The sequence below is a fragment of the Oryza brachyantha genome, chromosome 12, assembly GCF_000231095.2.
Source record: "Oryza brachyantha chromosome 12, ObraRS2, whole genome shotgun sequence".
NCBI classification, from domain to species: domain Eukaryota; kingdom Viridiplantae; phylum Streptophyta; class Magnoliopsida; order Poales; family Poaceae; genus Oryza; species Oryza brachyantha.
This window is the reverse complement of record NC_023174.2, coordinates 15,495,120-15,514,113: the sequence shown is the minus strand read 5'-3', so window position 1 is coordinate 15,514,113 and position 18,994 is coordinate 15,495,120. Positions and strand designations below refer to the sequence as shown.

The following is an 18,994-nucleotide window of genomic DNA, read 5'->3' as shown; positions in this document are numbered from 1 at the left end:
TGCTAGATAATGAAGGTATTAGGCACAAGCTTTCAAGTGATAAATTTGATTAAACAAAGTTAAGATTCATAGTACTGGATGACAATTAAGGCTATCTAGTTGGACTTGCAAGTAAAATTTATTTAGAAAACTATCATGTTCAATTAGGTCATGTTAGTGACCAAATCAAAAGTCATCTAGATGATGTACCTTGCCATCCTTGTCTGCTTCCAATGCTCCATCACTAGCTATGAATCCAATGAAACCAAATTTCCATTATTTTTATGAACGCCAAATTTGTAATTATTCATAAAACCAGGCATTCCATGCCATCCAGAGGAGGACAGAGCAAGTTTCAATCAAGTTTCAGTCACTACAAGATTTTTTTGACACACCACTTTTTTTTGGTCCTGATTGAAACTTGCTCTGTTCTTGTTCGACAAAAGCATGCATGATTTAGCTTTAAATAAAACATAATAAGAGAATAAAGAGCTCATTTCAGAGGTTTGCATGGATGTATTAAGAACTTCTGAAGAAGTATAAACTGTTAGTGAAAAAACCACTCCAGATGAAGGTTTCTCAGTCTAGAAGCTCTGTGTGGTATAATATGTCAACTCTGATTTTCTTAGGTATAATTACCCTGCAATTTGTGTGAAATTTTGTGACAAAGGTTTCTGCTACGTCATGACTGAGCTGATCATATGCAGTCTGACAAGGACTGAACATGGCCTCTCTGATTTGGCATCACATAGCTCAACATGCTGGAAGACAAAACCCACATCTTCTTTTAATGTTCAGATACCGTTAGATTGATTGTATTTCGTTTATCTGTCTTTTGTTCTGGAGCAATTTCATCATTTTTAAGGAGGTACTAAAAGGTACAACTGTTTTCTATGTAAATTGTGTTACCTCTTGGTACATCTTTATGGATAAAAAAAAACTCTTTGTATCGTGGGTGTTAGTTCCTTTAGATAACATAGATAAACCATAATGGAAATAATGGTTTAATAGAGGACTTTTAAAAAATTCGTCGGGTTAAAGCTGACCCCGACAAACAGGAGTAGCTCCGAACCTATCCAGAGATAAATCTGATGGTCAAGTCCAGTGTACACTTGGACGAGGTCTATGCTTGTCCAATCAACCAGAAATATCTAGTAAATATTTAAAACAAGAGTACCTGAGGGATAATAAAAAACATTTCTTTTGACTTGAGGGGTATGCAAATTCATCTAATTACTGTAATCTTCAAACCAGAGTAACATCAGTGGAACTTAGTACTTCACATATGACGAAGGGTGAAAGAGATGGTGAGACTAATACGTGACTAACCTTAGAGTGATGAACATATTATTATATACCTGCAGTGAGTAGTTCGCATGCAGTGTCCAGTTCACCAGAAAAGTTTAAAATCATCAATAAACAAAAGCATAATGCACTTATGCCTCCGCATAAAGATAATTGTCTTTAAGAAGACACAGAAATGACTTCGGATCATGCCAAAAGTAATCGGAATGATGTGCATGCTCATGCTCTTATCACTTTATATTCACTGTCGCTGTAAATATATTTTCATGTCTAGGTCAGATTAATTTATTGGTCAACTTTCTATGAAGGAAAGAAAGTGACTCTGTTTACTCAAGTACTCCTTAGTACTCGCAGGAGGTAATTAGAACCATTAGATTATTATTCAAGAGACAAGAAAAGCGACTGAAATTCAGTCACCTAAAATGTGTTCACATTCATCCACATAAATACAAGTATGGTGAGGTACTAAAAATTTTAGTGTAAAATTTTGGCTCCTCGGCCGTGCCACCCGCTCCCGCCGTATCCGCCTCGGCTGGGCGCAGATCGAGGAGAGAAAAAGAGAGGAAGAGAAAGAAAAAAATAGGATAAGATATCAGACAGAGCAGAGGAGAAGACAAAAAATTTGATGTGATGAAGAGGAAAAAAATTACATCCGGTCCACTTAAAGGAGCCGCATGCAAAAATTGTTTTTTACATACGGCTCCTTAGGTGGACCGCATGCGAAAATATTTATTAAAAAAATAATTTAAAAATGTAAGAACTTCAAATTAAATTATATGATATTAAATGAACTTATATAAAAAAGTTTTCAAAAACAAAGTTGTAGAACTCGTTGAGATCTATTCATTTCTTCATCCGAGTTTGATTGAACTATATAAAATTTGAATTTTAAAATAAAAAAATTCAAATAATTTTTCAGGTAATAAATATTTTCAAATGAAAAAGTTGTCAAAAATAAAGTTGTATAACTTATCAAGATCTATAACTTTTGTATTGGTCATTTTTCTATATGACTTTGTTTGAACACTTTGAATATAAATTTCAAATTGTGACAACTTCAAACAATATTTTCAAATACTAAATGATTTCATCTGAAAAAGTCATCAATAACAAAGTTGTATAACTCGTCAAGATCTATAACTTCTATTTTGATCATTTCTTCATCTGATAAAATGATTTGTAAAATTGTTCACAAGATGTATATCTATTATATATATCTCATTACACCACTTTAAAATACGTTCTATAAACATGCGAACAGACGATGTTAGAACTAAACGTGCAAATGTAATAAATGGATTTTAAATATCATAAAACACCCTATAACTAGCTAGTTGTGAACGATGCGATCATGCGTGCACTCCTCTTCCTCGCTATAGAAGTAACAACCACACTTGTCACATTGTCACATGTAAATTTATTCGTATAATGTTTCGACTTGTAGTGTTTGATAAGATTTTTCTTGTGCCTTGCTTTAGTCGAATCCTTATTATTTGACTTAAAAGCATTCACAGCACAAAGTCTTGTCGTTGGTCTTCATCGAGCCGGCGAGATATTAACTCGTGTTGCTCATCTGACATGTTGGCTAATAGTAGCTTTTTCTAATATGGATGGATGAAATTGTAACATCAAACCAAATTTATTTGTAATTTATAGAAGCGTGTGTCACTTATTTATATATGTTAACGAAGCGTGTGTCACTTATTTATATATTTTTTTCATTAAAAAATATGAAAAAATTTAATAAGATAGTTTAATATGAGTTATATCACTCCACCAACATGCAAGCTTTAAATTCATCTTCTACAAGTTGTAGCAAAAATAACAAAAACAATTATAAATATGCGTATAGTTTGTCTTAGTTTTATTTGTTTATTTTTTCTATAACTTGTAGAAATTAGATTTAAACTTGCATATTTATGGAGTGATATAACTCATGTTAATATGTCTTGTCAATTTTTTTCATATTTTTTAATAACTATTCGTATGCTAAAAACTGTTTCCCTTCGTCCCCTACGTTACTAACTTGGCGGTAGTAGCCAAAGCTTGGAACAATCCAAGTCGGCAATGGGCAAGTTAGCCATGGCTGTGCTGGGCACAGCGGCGAGAAGCTGCCGTCGGCGACGCTGTACACGCCAATGTCCCGGGGACCCTCCGGGTGGAGCAGCGCGTAGTCCTCTCCGTTATCTGTGTAGTAGATACGGTTGGGCAGCACGCCGTCGCCGGCGGCCGGCACCCAGAAGGGCTGGTTGCACCCGATGAACAGCGCGTGGCCGCCGTCGCCGAGCGTCGCCGTCTCCTCCAGCCGCTGCGCCGCGAGGTCGACCCGGTACAGTTTGATCCACACCGTCTCGAACATGTGCGTCATGGCGCCGTCCGCCCCGCGCACGGGCTCCATCATCTTCCACACCTGCAGCCACCCGCCGCCGCCGCCGGGGGCGCGGACGAGGTATTTGGTCTCGGTGTGGATGATGCCGTATATCTGGTTGGCCAGAACGATCGTCCGGCGCACGGCGGAGGGCCCGCCGGAGAAGTCGTAGGCGTGGATGCCGGCTTGGTGCGTGAGTGCGTAGAACATGCCGTCGCCGTCGTTGTAGAAGACGTCGGTGTAGAAGTCTGAGTCCGGCAGCCGGACCCAGGCCCAGCGCTCGTCGATGCCCAGCCGCGCGAAGGAGAGCTCGTACCTGGGCCGGTGGAGCAGAACGACGGTGCAGCAGCCGGCGGCGGCGTCCGATGACGGGTCGGACGACAGGAACGCGCGATGGTGGAGGTACCCGGCGAGCTCACCGGCCTTCGCCTCGGTGGGTGGATTGTCGTGGCGCTGCGCCATGGTCCAATTGTACTGGACGATCTCGTAGTCGTAGTCGGCGCTCTGGCAGCGCCTCACGTGCTCGATGGTGTCCACCGGCGGGAGCGAGTCGATCTGCTGGCCGGTGACGGGGTTGACGAGGCGCACCTCGGCGGAGTCGGCGTCGGCCGTGATGATCCAGCCGTGGGAGCTTCCCAGCCACAGCCTCTTGCGGATGGGGGGCTCAGCATGCAGGGAAACCTCGTGCGTGCTGCCGCCGGCGAGGTCGAAAATGGTGGCGACGGCGCGGTCGTCGTCGTCGTCATCGCCACCGCCTGAGGCCGCAGCCGCTTAGACTAGGCACGGCGGCGGAGGGCGGCGCGAGAACAGCGGGTGTCGCTCGCCGACGGACGCGGCGGCGGCGCGCCAGGAGCGGCAGACGGCGCCGCAGCGGACGATGTCAGCTGGGTCGTTGAAGGTGTGGAAGACGGTGGCGAGGAGGTCGAAGAGCATGTCCGACCAGATCGCCGGCGACATGACACTCAGCTCGCGCGAGATTGGACACGACATGAACCTGATCTTGGCCGGTAATTAGCTCATGCATATATGAGTCATCAACTCATCATTCCGACTCGGTAACTGACTGTACGATTGTGCCATACGAACCGGACTTGTGCTCCCGCATGCAGTGTTTTTGTCTTAAGCGTTTTTCCTCTCTCTCTGAGGATATACTACTAGCCTACGAGGTACCATCGTTCTCTTCGGAAAATTGAATTTGATAACTCCTATTATTTAAGATATTAAGAGGTACTAAATTTTACCCAGAAAACAGCGGTAGCTCATGGCACCTCATTAAGAATAGAAAAAAAATGCTCTTTTATCTTGTCTGAGATTTGCGTATGGTGTGGGAAACTAGTATTTGTGGACTTTGAGTTAGGATGTTGGGATAATTAAATGAAATCATGTATGCCTTTCATATCTGAAATTGGGAATAATCTCATTTGATTATCCTTTTGGATAATCTCATTTGATTGTAAGCATGTCATTGTTCATCCGGAAACATTGGGACTATTCTTAACAACACCATATTGGATTTATCCATTTATTTGAACCGTGCGGCCAGTGTCGATACCAATGTCCATCATGGCTAGACTAACAAAGAACTACAAATTGTCTATTTAATGGAGATTTCACTAAAAATGAAAAGCTAATATTAATGCTTGTGCACCAATGGAAAAATAATCTAATAATCAATTCTAGGGAGTTCTAAATCACATCCTCTGTATAAAAGAAATGCTAATATATTTCTATTGTGATTGATTATTTAATCACTTTCACTTTCTGTTGAGCATCATCTATCAGTTTGCTCTGTTTCTCAAATAATGCGCGCAATTGACATGAGCAGGATGTGATATTCAAGTTTGCCAAGCCTACATGAACTTCATATTATCCTAAGTACCTTTTGCATTTCATAGATAGTAAGATACACTAATAGAGAGAGAGAGAGTAAAAGCGGTTTCACAATACATGCATTCATGCATCCCCGTGTATGCAATTGAAAGGAATTATGCATGACTAAACCAATCACTCTTTCATGTATAATAGATGAGTTACATATTTTTGTTTCGCTATATATATGAGGAAGCCATGCATACACCACAACTCACTTATCATTGTTTATGTTTGTTGTTGCATTTTGAAATAGAATTAGAATTAGCAACATGTCGGATGAGGAGCATGAAGCTTATCTTCTGGCCTAAATGAGAGTTAATAACGATGACACAATTTTGTGTTGGGAATGCTTTAAGTCGAATTACAAGGATGCAACTAAAGAAATATTCAAGACAAATCTTGCTAGCCACAACAAGTCATATCATGCTAAGAACAAATTCATTTGTGGCAAGTGTGGCTGTTCCTTCTATAGCGAAGGAGAGAAAGGGACACACGACCGTATTGTGCACACGTAGTAAGTTAAGGCATACGATGACATGTACGATATAATTTGTGTGTTGTATTTGCGTTAGGATTTTCATTTTCCTCACTTTGATTCTTTGGTTTGTTCGATGTTTATCTTGTTTTGGAGCTCAACTAATGGGTGAAATGAGGTAATAATTCGAAGACTTTGGTGATTCTTGCTTTACGAGGATTTCAACTGAAGCTCGATCAATTGATCAACCGATCATTCTTCATTTATATGTGTTAGGTTAAAGTTATTGTTAAACTTCATAGTCTTAGTTGTTTACCTATGACGTGATTTTGGTGATTCTTGCTCGCAAGGATTTTAACCGAATCTCAAGCTATTAGCATAGTATTTTTTTTTCTTGATTATTGATGTGTTGAACTAGTTGTTGATCTTGATGGACTAAATTATATCCTAAATTACATATTTGTACTCGTGCTCTGTGTGTAGTGGTAAATTAATGTCAATGATTTGTTTATTTGATTCTTAGTCGAACAATTTAGTATTTTAAAATAGGTTTAGTTTGATATTTGAAGGTACTTTCTAAACAATGATAATATTGCCCTTGTACTACATCGAACAAAATATGTACACATATGTGCTACAAGACGAGGATTAAACTACATGTAATTAACTCACTTGATGAGTGAGAAGTCCAAATATAAAAAAAGATACTTATAACCTTATGACTCTTTATGGGTTTTAATTTTTCAATCTTTATTAGCTGAGGATGCACGGTAACTAGTAACAGGGAGGGGCAAATCAATATATTATGTCCCACCTAATCGAAACTTAGTTTCTTCGCTAAGTTCAGATCACGTGATGTTTCCAAACTGAATTGAGTTTTTTTACTGTTGTTAAAAAATATCTCAAGACACACTGTTTAGTGTAAAACTTATTGTACCTCGAATATTAAAGTAATAATTTTTAAGTATAATAAAATAGCTCAATTTTTTGGTATTTCAATGTACAACGTAACTTAGGATATCATATTTCTTATTAAAAAATAGTAGTACTTGATATATTTTTTAAAGATCATAAAAAAAATCTAAAATATTATATTAAAATTCTTAGTACTTTGACATACTATACTTTTAAAGGATCGTTGATAAAAAAGCCCGACTAAATTACTTTGTTCGTTCGATATTTCATAGACAGATATTGAACGAGTCGGAATCTAATGCATGACCAGCCGAACTGCACGCATATACGGACGTAATCTAATCAAGAGCGACCGACCCGACGAGGTTTCCATGATGGACCAGCCGATTGCCACGTCGCCGGCGATCTGGTCGGACATGCTCTTCGACCTCCTCGCACCGTCTTCCACACCTTCCGCGATCCCGCCGACCTCATCCGCTGCAGCGCCGTCTGCAGCTCCTGGCCGCCGCCGCCGCGTCCGTCCGCGACCGCCACCCTCTCCTGTCCGCCCGCCCGCCCGCCGTCGCCGTGCCTGGTGTACACCAATGTGATGTCTCGGGAGAGGGCGAAGGCGACCGGCCCCGCGCCGCCCTGCCGGTTAAGCCCCCGATCCGCAACAGGTCCTGGCTGGGCAGCTCCCACGGCTGGATCCGACGCCGAGCTGCGCCTCGTCAACCCCGTCACCGGCCAGCAGATCGACTCGCAACCGTCGGTGGACACCATCGAGCACGTGAGGCGCTGCCAGAGCGCCGACTACGACTACGTGAGGCGCAGCGGACGGCGGCAACTGCGTCTTCGTTCTGCTCCACACGCCGCGGCATCAGCTCTCGTTCGGGCGGGTGGGCGTCGACGAGCGCTGGGCCTGGGTCCGCCTGCCCGACTCGGACTTCTACACCGACGTCGTCTACAACGACGGCGACGGCATGTTCTGTTCTACGCTCTGACGCACCAAGCCGGCATCCACGCCTACGACTTCTCCGGCCGACGGCCCGCCGCCGTGCGCCGGACGGTCGTTCTGGCCAACCAGATATATGGCATCACCGGCACCGAGACCAAGTACCTTGTCCGCGCCACAGGCGACTGCGGCGGGTGGCTGCAGGTGTGGAGGAATCTAGTGCCTGTGCGCGCGGGCGCGGCAGCCAGCCCACGACGGCACGATGACCTGGATCAAGCTGTTCGGCGTCGACCTCGCGGCGCAGAGGCTGGAGGAGACGGCGACGCTGGGCGACGGCGGTGACAGCCACGCTCTATTCATCGGGTGCAACCAGCCCTTCTGGCTGCCCGCCGGCGCCGGCGTACTTCCCAACCATGTTTATTACACAGATAACGAAGAGGATTACGCGCTGCTCTACCCGGAGGCGCCCAGGGACATCGGCGTGCATAGTGTCGCCGACGGCAGCTTCTCGCCGGTGTGCCCAACGAAGCCATGGCCATTACCAACTTGGATTGTTCCTAGCCTTGGCTACTACGTACCGTCAAGTTAGTTATAACAACTAAATAAAGGAAGCAATTAGCTATGATCTTTGATTGTAATCTACTCTTTTGCTACTTCGGTCGACAAACACTGATTTTATCTCACAATTGTCCCTGTTTACTGGGACTGCTACTATAAGTTCCATTCATCCGAATTCTTTAATCTGCTTTCATCCAACTCTGGTTTATACTTTGATAACTTGCGTTAAGTCGAGTTAGCTTGTTGGTCCTGTTTGTAAGCAAAATTCCTTGCGTAGTAAAGTGTAAACAGTAACACGAATGCCCAACCAACCAAGAGGTCACATGCTCAGAGCAATACATCGCTCATTCACGAGACGGGTAAAGATCAAAAGGTTAGGTTTCTGGCCTACTTCACATTCACAATAACATGGAAAGAAGAAAGATTTTCCCAGGATTCAGTGTAAGCAAACTTCAGTAGCGTAGCTTAATTCGACAGCACGCAATGACACATGGCTTCCAAACTCTTTTATGTTTTCTCCTCCACCTCACAAAAATAGTGCCCAGGAGCTCTCTGCCCTTCCACATTCTCTCTTTGCCTCTCAAAACTGCAGATTTCTGCCAAAAGAAACGCTGCACTTTCAGAGCGGACATGGTGGAACTTCGAGCGTTGTTCCAGCCTGAATCTGGCCCCATCCGATGAGGCGCCAATGCTTCTCGACACGACGGCTGAGGGCAACCTTCTCACCCTTGCTTGTGCAGACTGGGGCAGTCAGCTGGAGCTTGGCAAGATCGTTCTTGACAGCAACCACACGGGCGCCAGTCGACATAGATCCGATGTTAAGCATCAGGATTTCACCCTTGGTGAGCTTGGAAACCTTGCCAGCCTTCTCAGTACCTTTTGTCCTCACACCCAACAGCCTCCGAAGAAGGAAGAAGTTGATCTGCATGGAAGGTCCAAATGTAAGTATTGTTTCAGTCTCACTTAAGTCCTAAAGAAACAAAGAGTTGGCAAACCTCAAGCTCCACATAGACATCAGGAAGTGACCCAACTTCACCGAGAACCTGACCGACCAGTCTATCAGCACGTGTCAAAGTTGGATCCATTGTTGTTCCCACACCAATAAGACCTCCAGGCACAGCAAATTGGAGTTCATTCTGCTCAGCATAGAGCGAAACAATCCTTGAATAGATCGGGGTACATTTAATGTTGCCGCTTTCATCCTTCATTACAATGCCAGGGCGAACTTCAATATTCTGGTTCACCCTCAAAACCCCCTGTAAAGAAGCATTACCATTCAATTCATACCTAACCCAAAGAAAATACTAGTGATCAAAAATCTAATTATATGTTAGCATGAGGGAATGCATACCCTGAGGATGCTGCCACCAGCTACACCACCCCTAATTTCATCAACCTCAGAACCAGGCTTGTTGACATCAAAGGAGCGAATAACAATCATGTTTGGAGGGGAAGTAAAGTTCCTTTCAGGAATGGGGATCTTCTTCACAATGTATTCACATATCACATCAATGTTATACTTAAGCTGAGCAGATATTGGCACCACCGGAGCACCTTCAGCTATGGTACCCTGCAGAGAAAAAAATCACCGGTAAACAAAAAGACAGACGGATGTACCCATCAACAAGATAATAGTGAACAGGACCTGAATGAATTTCTGGATCGCTTCATGCTGATTCATTGCTGCACTTTCCTGGATAAGATCAATCTTGTTCTGAAGAATGATGATATGTTGGAGACGCATGATTTCAACAGCAGCAAGATGCTCAGATGTCTGGGGTTGTGGGCAGCTTTCATTGGCAGCTATCAAAAGCAGTGCTCCATCCATGATAGCAGCTCCATTAAGCATTGTAGCCATAAGAATGTCATGCCCCTGTTAAGAGGAAATAGGTATTGTTAATGCATATGTAATATTCTCATTATTGACTTCAAAAAATAAAACCAGTATGCAATTGCCCATAAAATAGGTTGAGATGGCATCACTTTATTATTTTTTTTTCATCTTATCATTCACTCATGTATTCTAGTGGAAAAATATTTGAATATAAAAACTGATGCAAGTGCAACCACACAATTATAATTGAAGGAACAAAAATGTTTTAAACTGAACATACAGACTAGTGCAAAGCCATGAATTACATAAAGCAAAATCATTAAGCATTCAGGTAGACAGCAGATGATCAGAGGTGCGTTACATGTCTAGGGAGTAGAAAAGATCATTCATCCGCAACAATGAGTAAGAGGTTTCATCATACCGGGCAATCAACAAAAGAAACATGTCTCAGTAGCTTCATCCTAGTGTTTTCAAACCCAGGCACATCACAGTGAGGGCTATCTTCTTTTCCGCTTCCATAAGCCCTTTGTATAATAGGAATAAAGTCAACAAACAGTGTAGAGCACACATGCATAAGAGCTTGGCATCAAAGCAGATATCCTATGTAGATCAATGGAAGATAATTATAAATTATTTTTCTAGAGAATCAATCATTTGAGATTTTAATCATATCTTCTGCTCCCTATGTTTCACTTTTGGTTTATCATAAGTCAAACATCTTCAAGTTTGACAAAGTTTATAGAAAAATGTACTAATACCCAAAACACCATATTAGTTTAATTAAATCCACCATTGAATATATTTTTATACTCCCTCCATTTCAAAATATAGGGTGTATTTTGATTCGTTAGGACAAAGATTATTTTATTAATATATCACTTGTGTGACAAAAGTATAATCATAAGTACTTCCGAATACGGATCTGATAATATCAATTGTGATAAAAGTTATATCCTAATAAAGTAATCTTTGATGAAACCCTTGTCCTAACAAAGCAAAATATGCCCTATATTTTGAAATGGTGGAGTAGTATACTTATTTTGTGTTAGAAATATTGCTATATTTTTCTATAAACTTGGTCAAAGCTAAAGAGATTTGACTTAGGACAAATCCAAGGTAACTTATAATATGAAATGGAGGTATTACCAAATATTAACTGGAAAACAAATTGTATATAGAGAAGTGTTTTTAACATGGCAATACAAATGGAAGTTCATTGCATTGGAATTACTGTGTCATTTAATGGTTTATTTGCATACTTGTAGCACATTGGTCGTGGGCATTTCTCGTCTTCACATTTGTAGATTTTTGCATTAGCATAACCAAGCTTTATAGTAATGTTACGCTCCAGCTCATTCTTGAAGCGAACTGTCTACAAATCACAAGGACATCAGAATTAAAATAAATAAACAAATTACATATGACGGACATATATAATAAAAAAGATTGACGAGTGCAAGAACCATCATTTGGAACCAGTCTAGCCCTAGCACGAACTACAACTGTACGTGCCAGCAATATTCTTCCCCATGCCGTTATCTATACTCTATTAAAAGAAGGCAATGATGGTGGTAGTGAATTTTCCACCCCACCAACTCTATTTTTTTACCAACTACTCCTTGATGTACTTTCATATTGCAAAATAGTCCTACATATTATGATTTATCTTATTTCATCATCAATTACAAGTTTGTTATGCAAAGACATCTACATGGATGAATTGTTCTAAAAACCTCAATAAATTTGTTTCAAACAATACTAGCATGCGTATAATTCATATTTTTCCATAGCAAAGCATAGGTATTTAGCTATTATTATATGAATTCCTAGATACAACTCTTCTGAAATCTATGCTCTACAGTGTATTTTCAGCATACATTTTAAAGTTCACTGCATTTTACTCAAGTATGTACAAAAAGGTACATTGAAGCATCGTGTGGCAGAAGGATAAGAAAAACTCACAAGTTACTAACAAATGTGAGATATAATTGTCAACTATACACAGAGTTCAGATTCAATAAATTGGAAAGAAGTGTAATAATGAAATATATGAACTATACCTGAACTCCAGATATAGCTTTCACAACAGTGGATTTTCCATGAGCCACATGCCCTATGGTGCCTGAGATGTTACACAATGAAAAAGAACATCATGCCAATGCAGGAGGTTCACAAATCAGATCACATTGTGATGTCCCAAGTCAACATAAAACCAGAGACATGCGTCTCCATTAGCTATAAATAGCATTGTCATTTTTTAAAAAAGAAAAAACCCAGAATACTTGATGCCACCGTGCACAATCTGGCCAAAGAATGAATCTTACCTAACAAGTCAACAAGTACAAATAGCAACAGAGTGCCAATGTATTATTAAGTGAGGCTTCAGTACAATTCTAGTGGCCTTAGACAGGCACATCCAGACAAAGGAAACAGTTCCAACATCTAATGAGCAAACTATAACCAGCTAAATGCTAAAGAAGAAAAACCTAAGCTTTCTTTCAGAATCATGATATTTACTTTGTACACAAGAAAACACACAGAAAAAATCAGAGACAAGCTCAGTATAATGCACCATAGAACAGTAAAGCATTGTTAAAAGCATTGCATCAATACCTATATTGATTGTCGCCTGGCGTGAGATAACTTCAGGCGATAACGGGTGGAGCTTTGTCACATCAAGCTTGCTTAAGTCCTGCTCCATAAGTCCTCGGCGAGACATGTCTGAAACTGCAAAATGATAAAAAGCAAGGTCACCTACTGTCTTGTTCACTGTCTAAATACCAATTGCAGGTAAACTGAAAACACACTATCTCCAGCCATGTATAGTTAACTATACATTGGATTTGAATTACTTTTAACAGCACATAACCATTACTACTACCTCCAGTCACTAATACATGATGTTTTGGGCAATCAAATGAACTCTCTATTGCCTAAAATTGTTTGTCCTAACAACAAATATTAAAGACTGGAGGGAGTATTAAGCAATATGCTTGTACAGAGGCTAAAGAACCTAGTTTTTTTCTTTCAAAAGCCAGGAAAACCTTGCCCATAGAAGCTGGATGGGAGTACTAAACAGAAACAATAAATAGAAGAAGAACTGAGCCCGGTAAGCATGTGATATCTCCAGTGCTACTTGCGTCTTCATCAGGAAGGATATCCATACGTTAGACATGCTACTTCTATACCTTCAAGTGCAAGAACAACTCCACGTCTACTTGTTTCAGAGGTTTACATGGTGATTTCTGCTCAAAACTTCAACTAGTAGAATTCTGCAGGTTAACATTCAAATGGACTAATGATGAATTTGGCTACTACTGCAGCAGCTTAATTTCCGTACAACGAATCAATCAGTCCCGCATACATATGTGGCAACAAAATTGGGTGACATACGATGAGACAACAAAAATGGTGGAGGGGTAAGACGAGAATGAATGAGCCCACCGTCGAAGATGCACTCGGGTTGACCGGCGGTGGACGAAGAACTCGGGGAGGCAGCGGCGGATCGAGGACGGGGAATGGGACACCAGGCGGTGGCAGCTCCGGGTCCGGGCCCGGCTCGGGGAGGGGGAGGAGGATTCGAGGCTGTGGCAGGTTCGGGTCCTGCTCGGAGAGGCGGCTGCGGATCGGAGAGAGGGAGAGGCGGCGGTAGGCGGCGGCGGCGGCGGCGGATCGAGGAGGGGAGGAGAAGACGGCGACGGGTCGAGTGGTAGGGCGGCGGAGTGGGATTGGGCGACGGGTAGGGTTTGGATTATTTATATGAACGGGGAAGGTGGATTTGGATCGCTGGATCTTCATCCAATGGATACACTCAATTTATAAACGGACGTTGTCCTAAAGTATTCTACTAATTTAAACATTTATAGCTTGATCAGTAGGGATTAAGGTGGAGAAAAAAAGATTAATGTATTAAATCATGAATGAATAGAGATATGAGGTATTTTCTCCGTTTTAAAATGTAAGTATATGATGTTTGAATCTTGTAACAGAATATAAGTATTTGTAGTTTATAGTAATATTGTCGTATCAATCACTTTTTATTTTTAAAATTACTTTCATTTTACACCCAGCTATTCTCTCACCCTTATCATTCATTATTTATTAAGAGGGTATCATAGTTTTTTCTTCTTAAACTTAATCCACGTTAAATAACCTACCAATGTTCATATTTTGGGAGGAGAGGAAGAAGGTGTGGATAAATCAGTAAGAGTTTTATTTTGAATCACACCCTCTTTTCATTCCTACCTATGCTTATAAGCCAAATTTTTTTAAAAAAAACTCAACTTTAAATGTAGATTTAATTTTAGGATTTTTTTTCATCAAAGTTTATTTTCATATCTTGACTTTTAAATCACTAAAATTATATATATAAAAATTTTGTTCATAAATTTATTTTTTGTTTATAAATATGTTATTTGGCATCACGCCCATAGAATGTTCTGGTTACAGAGGTATGCCGAAAAAATAGTAAGAATCAAAATAAACATGATCTATACATCTTGACCTTGTGACAATACTAAATTTTAGCTTTGCAATAGATAATAAGGTTTATTTGAGCAATAAAATAGGCATGCCCTAAGATTGGAGGGTAAATCCTAGTATCTCACCACGGTCTTTTTAGTGCCTACGGTAACACCCCAATCGGAGTTGTAGAAGTTATAGAAGAGAGAAGAGTATGTACAGATGGGGAGAAAGCTAATGTCATATAGCACAAAGTAATATTTGTATCAGCGCCGCTATACGTACGACGGCATTGTACGGCTTTCAAGATGTTATCTTCGTGGCTTTTTCGTTGTATGTAATTGGCAAGATGCACATGACCATCCAAGCTAGGGTACGCCATTAGTGACGGATGGCCCTAAGAGATGAACACAAATACAGGAAATTGAGAAACAATTTTGGATGTGAATAATATTCGCCCCTATTCATAATCTAGTTTATTATTCCTTTTATCTTCTAGCATTGGTTATATGGTGAACATTCAATGAGAAAATCTGTGAACACAGTTGTGAGGAATGGAATGGAAAAGTCAAAGCTAAAATTTGGGTTTTCAGCCTTTTTCCATGGGAGGTGAGCAGGGGTCATGAATAAACAATTTTCGCTCGGCTGCAAAAATATTTAGTTTGTGTGCAGATGTTATGCCATTGTCTTCTTTCGGACGGCACGAGTAATTTTGTGTGCGTAAAGATATTTTTTAAAGTCAAATAAATCCAACTAAATTAGCATATACTAATAACTCGTCTCGTTTTACGCGACGATGATAAGATCAGCCCACAATCCGCTGATAAGGCAAATTCCACATGATGCAACAGCATCAAACTCTCCACAATCAGACAAAACTTTATAGTATAACAGAACATAGTTCACAGGGTAGTAATAGTATAGTAGTACACAACATAGGCTCTTACAACGGGGTCAAGTCTCCACAACTCTTGATGGCTTACAAAGCTTCATCAACTTTGCCGCAGATTGTTCTCACTCACTTCTTATCTTATACTTACTTAGTACAACAGCTCACTATCACTGCTGATGCTTGCTAATCCTTCCTGAGAGATTCTACCTCAAGAAAGAACAACTTAAGAAACTCCAACGAAGCAGTTATTCGCAAGCGTAAGTGCAGAGCCATCTCATTTGCAGCAGAGAACACAATGCTGCTAGTAAGAACTTCTATCATATATTTCATCAGATACCAGCACATCTGGAGGAGGGTACAGGCCTTATGCCACAGGTGGACGCGGCACAGAGTGGCGTTGGTTAAGAGATCTACTTATGGCCCTGATGGTGTTTGGGGTTGTCCTGCAGCAGCCCCCAATAAGGACAGCCCCATCTTTGCACCATTCGTTTACATAAGAAACAAAATCACCATCCGACACACCAGTTGATTCCTGCACAGCAAAATGTAGCATATGTTTAGAGTTCTAGAGCAACCTCAAGTATACTGTTAAAGATTATATTAGGTGGGCATTTTATAGATCAGCTTTTATGTTAACAAAAAAGAGGTCTTTATTTTCCATGTCTTCGAGTAGTGGCATGGTTTTTCTTGCACTTCAGAACACAGATATTCAGAAAGCACAATGTATTTGATGTTCAGAAGAATGTTTCTATCAAATCTGAGATGAACTTACCACCCACTCCTTTTTCTCAGCATCATATCTTTCTCCGCTATTGGGGTATATCAGGATTGGCTTATCTGTGACCTGTCATAATGCAAACTAGTCAAGTGAAGAGATATGCAGTTTGCTCAATCAGCATAGTTTATATAATTTGTGCGAGGACAAACAAGCAGTTAACATCATTCTTTCACCAGGACATAGGATACTGAGCTTAAACACATTTCAGTAACTAAAAGGAACTTAAGTACATACCTTTCGAATGGAGAGTATCAGGCCATGGATAAATCTTGGAGGTGTGCAATTTATTCCAACTGCACCAACCTTTGAACACCCATTAGCAATAGTAGCACACTCAATTAACGAGTCTCCACTTACAATGTGAACTCCGTCTTTTGAATTAAACGAGAACCATGAAGGGATACTAATGTTACATTCCTCGAGAAGCTCAACATAAGCCTAAAGACCAGCAAGCGAACCAATAGATATTATTTTGTAAGAACACATTGCTGAATGTGAGGTAAAAGATAGTACCTGATGTAAGTAGTAATGAATAACATACCTGAGCTTCCAATTTGTTGGGGATTGTTTCAAAAGCGATCAAATCAGGACCTGCTTCTGCGAGAACCTCAAGCCTTCGCCTATGAAAATCTTTCAGAAATTCTAGTGTGCCAGCTTCACCATAATCCCCACTAGTAACACCAGAGAAACAGTGATTAGACAGAAGCAATACAGGAAACTATTTGATCCGTTAAGTAGTTAAGTACCTGTATTCAGAGCCATCAGCAAGATAGGCCCCATAACTTCCTATGGAAGCGGCAACCAGGATAGGATGTTGCATGGGACGATCTGAATGCTCCTTCAGAAACATCTCACGCGCTTCACATGCAATCTCAACACTCTTTGAGAGTAAGTCTTCACTTTGTTCTTTTGAGAATCCCTTGGACTCGAAGCCTTGAATTGTAGCCTGCAATGTCAAATATTAACATTAGAACTGTTCATCGAAGAATACTATAGAGACTGGAAAATGTGTGGAAGTATATAATGGACCTGGTAGGATGCTGTGATTATGATATTTGCACCTGCTTCTAGGTAGTCTAAATGGACCTGTTACATCACAGACATAAGGAGAATAGTATGGTGTCATAATCTGTAAACAGCTATTTGCATGCGAAATAATTGGTAAAATAAAAAAATATTACACTACATTATCAGGGTATCTATGGAAGGGGAAAAAATGGAGTGTTAGCAGCTCCTTAGACCAGAAACTGAGAAAAATGTCCTCACATTATTTCACATAACAGCATCAAGTGACTTTGACATGCCAATCCACAATTATCATCTGAAAGGACATAAAGCAGACAAAGTAGGGCCAGAAAACATGGCCCATCATAAAACTTGGACCAGCAAGGCCAAGCCCCAGATCTGAGCTCAGGCCATGGCAACAAGTAAAGACTTCAATAATATACTTCCGAAAAAGAACCCAATTCTATCCGAAAATGCCAGAATAAGTTCACCAACTGGCATATACTCCATCAACAAATGTTGTGGGCATTTTATTCAGCAGCTTGGCCTTCACTTTATTCTACAGCACTAAACACTTCAGAGAAAGACAGCTCAAGCACCTAGCCAGCATGCTTGACTTGTATTTCAAGTCAATCCTTCAAAACCTCCTTGAACTCACAAAATCAGACAGTCCACAGAAGTAGAAGCACAGCAAATTACTGATTTTTACTAGTTTATTAAAAGAAATGGTAAAGAATTTTAGTGTAAAAGAAGTGGTGAAGGAATCCTTGTTTGATATTTCCCTGTCCATGATGTAGCACTACCTTATTCTATTGCAGACGTGGGGACATTTCAAATATTCTTTTTACTAGTAAACAAGATATTTCCTACCAGTTCCAATACTTCAGGGTCAAGAAAAAAAACTATTTTTCCTAGTAGTAAACTAGTGACCTATCGATTTCATAGTCCTGAGTCCTGAAAATGGTTCAATCGAGTTGGTTGGTTGTTTCCGATTCTTAAAAAAGAAAAAGTTCTCTTTTTTTTTCTTTCCTCGGTAACCACGCTCGTATCAAGAATCAAGATGAACACATCGCCGCTGTTTTAATGCTCGAGCTCCACAAATTCCTCAGCGAGGAGGAGACAAAGTGGCAAGCAGAAAGAAATCATAGCAAACGTAGCAGGAAACAGAGGAGATCGCGGCCAGATTGCGAGGCGTGGAGAGTCACCTTGCGGACGAGGTGCGGGGAGGAGAGGAGGCACTTGGCGCTCCAGAGCGGGTCGTTGAGGTCGGCGCCGTTGGCCTCCAGCTCCGTCGCCAGCCCGCCGTCCATCACCAGCCTCCCGCCGCCGGCCTCCACCCACCGCCGCAACGCCGCCGCCGTCGCCCCTCCCTCCTGCTCCGCCACCCCGCCGGCGCTCTTCCCCACCATCTCGCCCCCCTGCTCCGCTGCCGCCTACGCTCGTGAAGAAGTAGCAGGTCTTCCGCGAGCTCGGATTTGGGTTTGCGCGAGACAGTGGGGTGGATTTATAGGAGGAGAGAGCGGCGGCGAAGGGGTTGGATTGGATTGGAGGAAGACGACGACGACGGCAGCCGGGAGAGAGGAGAGAGGAGGAAAAAGGGCGCCTTTTTTTTGTGCTG

General features: G+C 41.3%; 3 protein-coding genes across 3 annotated transcripts; all 3 read right to left on the bottom strand.

Moving 5' to 3' along the window:
- Positions 1–2,436: 2,436 nt before the first annotated feature.
- On the bottom strand, positions 2,437–4,609 carry LOC102710751 (putative F-box protein At5g55150). Its single transcript, XM_040529886.1, has 3 exons — positions 4,430–4,609; positions 3,311–4,300; positions 2,437–2,448 (listed from the first exon to the last, which is right to left on the bottom strand). Exons 1-3 carry the CDS (start codon positions 4,607–4,609, stop codon positions 2,437–2,439), a joined length of 1,182 nt encoding a protein of 393 aa, XP_040385820.1.
- Positions 4,610–8,690: 4,081 nt separating this feature from the next.
- LOC102718413 (eukaryotic translation initiation factor 2 subunit gamma) lies at positions 8,691–13,953 on the bottom strand. Its single transcript, XM_006664115.3, has 9 exons — positions 13,685–13,953; positions 12,854–12,967; positions 12,301–12,362; positions 11,500–11,612; positions 10,662–10,764; positions 10,052–10,279; positions 9,758–9,976; positions 9,402–9,662; positions 8,691–9,328 (listed from the first exon to the last, which is right to left on the bottom strand). Exons 2-9 carry the CDS (start codon positions 12,957–12,959, stop codon positions 9,026–9,028), a joined length of 1,395 nt encoding a protein of 464 aa, XP_006664178.1. The 5' UTR covers positions 12,960–12,967; positions 13,685–13,953; the 3' UTR covers positions 8,691–9,025.
- Positions 13,954–15,548: 1,595 nt separating this feature from the next.
- Positions 15,549–18,994, bottom strand: LOC102718131 (homocysteine S-methyltransferase 3). The gene is made up of 7 exons (XM_006664114.3): positions 18,582–18,994; positions 17,401–17,457; positions 17,118–17,317; positions 16,913–17,042; positions 16,606–16,809; positions 16,366–16,437; positions 15,549–16,125 (listed from the first exon to the last, which is right to left on the bottom strand). The coding sequence occupies exons 1-7, from the start codon at positions 18,783–18,785 to the stop codon at positions 15,958–15,960; spliced, it is 1,035 nt and encodes a 344-aa protein (XP_006664177.1). The 5' UTR covers positions 18,786–18,994; the 3' UTR covers positions 15,549–15,957.

Coding starts and splice junctions, on each gene's coding strand:
- LOC102710751 (XM_040529886.1), bottom strand. CDS start 4,609: ATGTCGCCGGCGATCTGGTCGGACATGCTCTTCGACCTCCTCGCCACC. Junction 4,301..4,429: donor GCCCTCCGCCGCCGTGCCTA/GTCTAAGCGGCT, acceptor CCCATCCGCAAG/AGGCTGTGGCTGGGAAGCTC.
- LOC102718413 (XM_006664115.3), bottom strand. CDS start 12,959: ATGTCTCGCCGAGGACTTATGGAGCAGGACTTAAGCAAGCTTGATGTG. Junction 11,613..12,300: donor AAGCTATATCTGGAGTTCAG/GTATAGTTCATA, acceptor TGTGATTTGTAG/ACAGTTCGCTTCAAGAATGA. Junction 10,765..11,499: donor CCACGACCAATGTGCTACAA/GTATGCAAATAA, acceptor TATTATACAAAG/GGCTTATGGAAGCGGAAAAG.
- LOC102718131 (XM_006664114.3), bottom strand. CDS start 18,785: ATGGTGGGGAAGAGCGCCGGCGGGGTGGCGGAGCAGGAGGGAGGGGCG. Junction 16,810..16,912: donor CCAACAAATTGGAAGCTCAG/GTATGTTATTCA, acceptor GCTGGTCTTTAG/GCTTATGTTGAGCTTCTCGA. Junction 16,438..16,605: donor TGATACTCTCCATTCGAAAG/GTATGTACTTAA, acceptor GCATTATGACAG/GTCACAGATAAGCCAATCCT.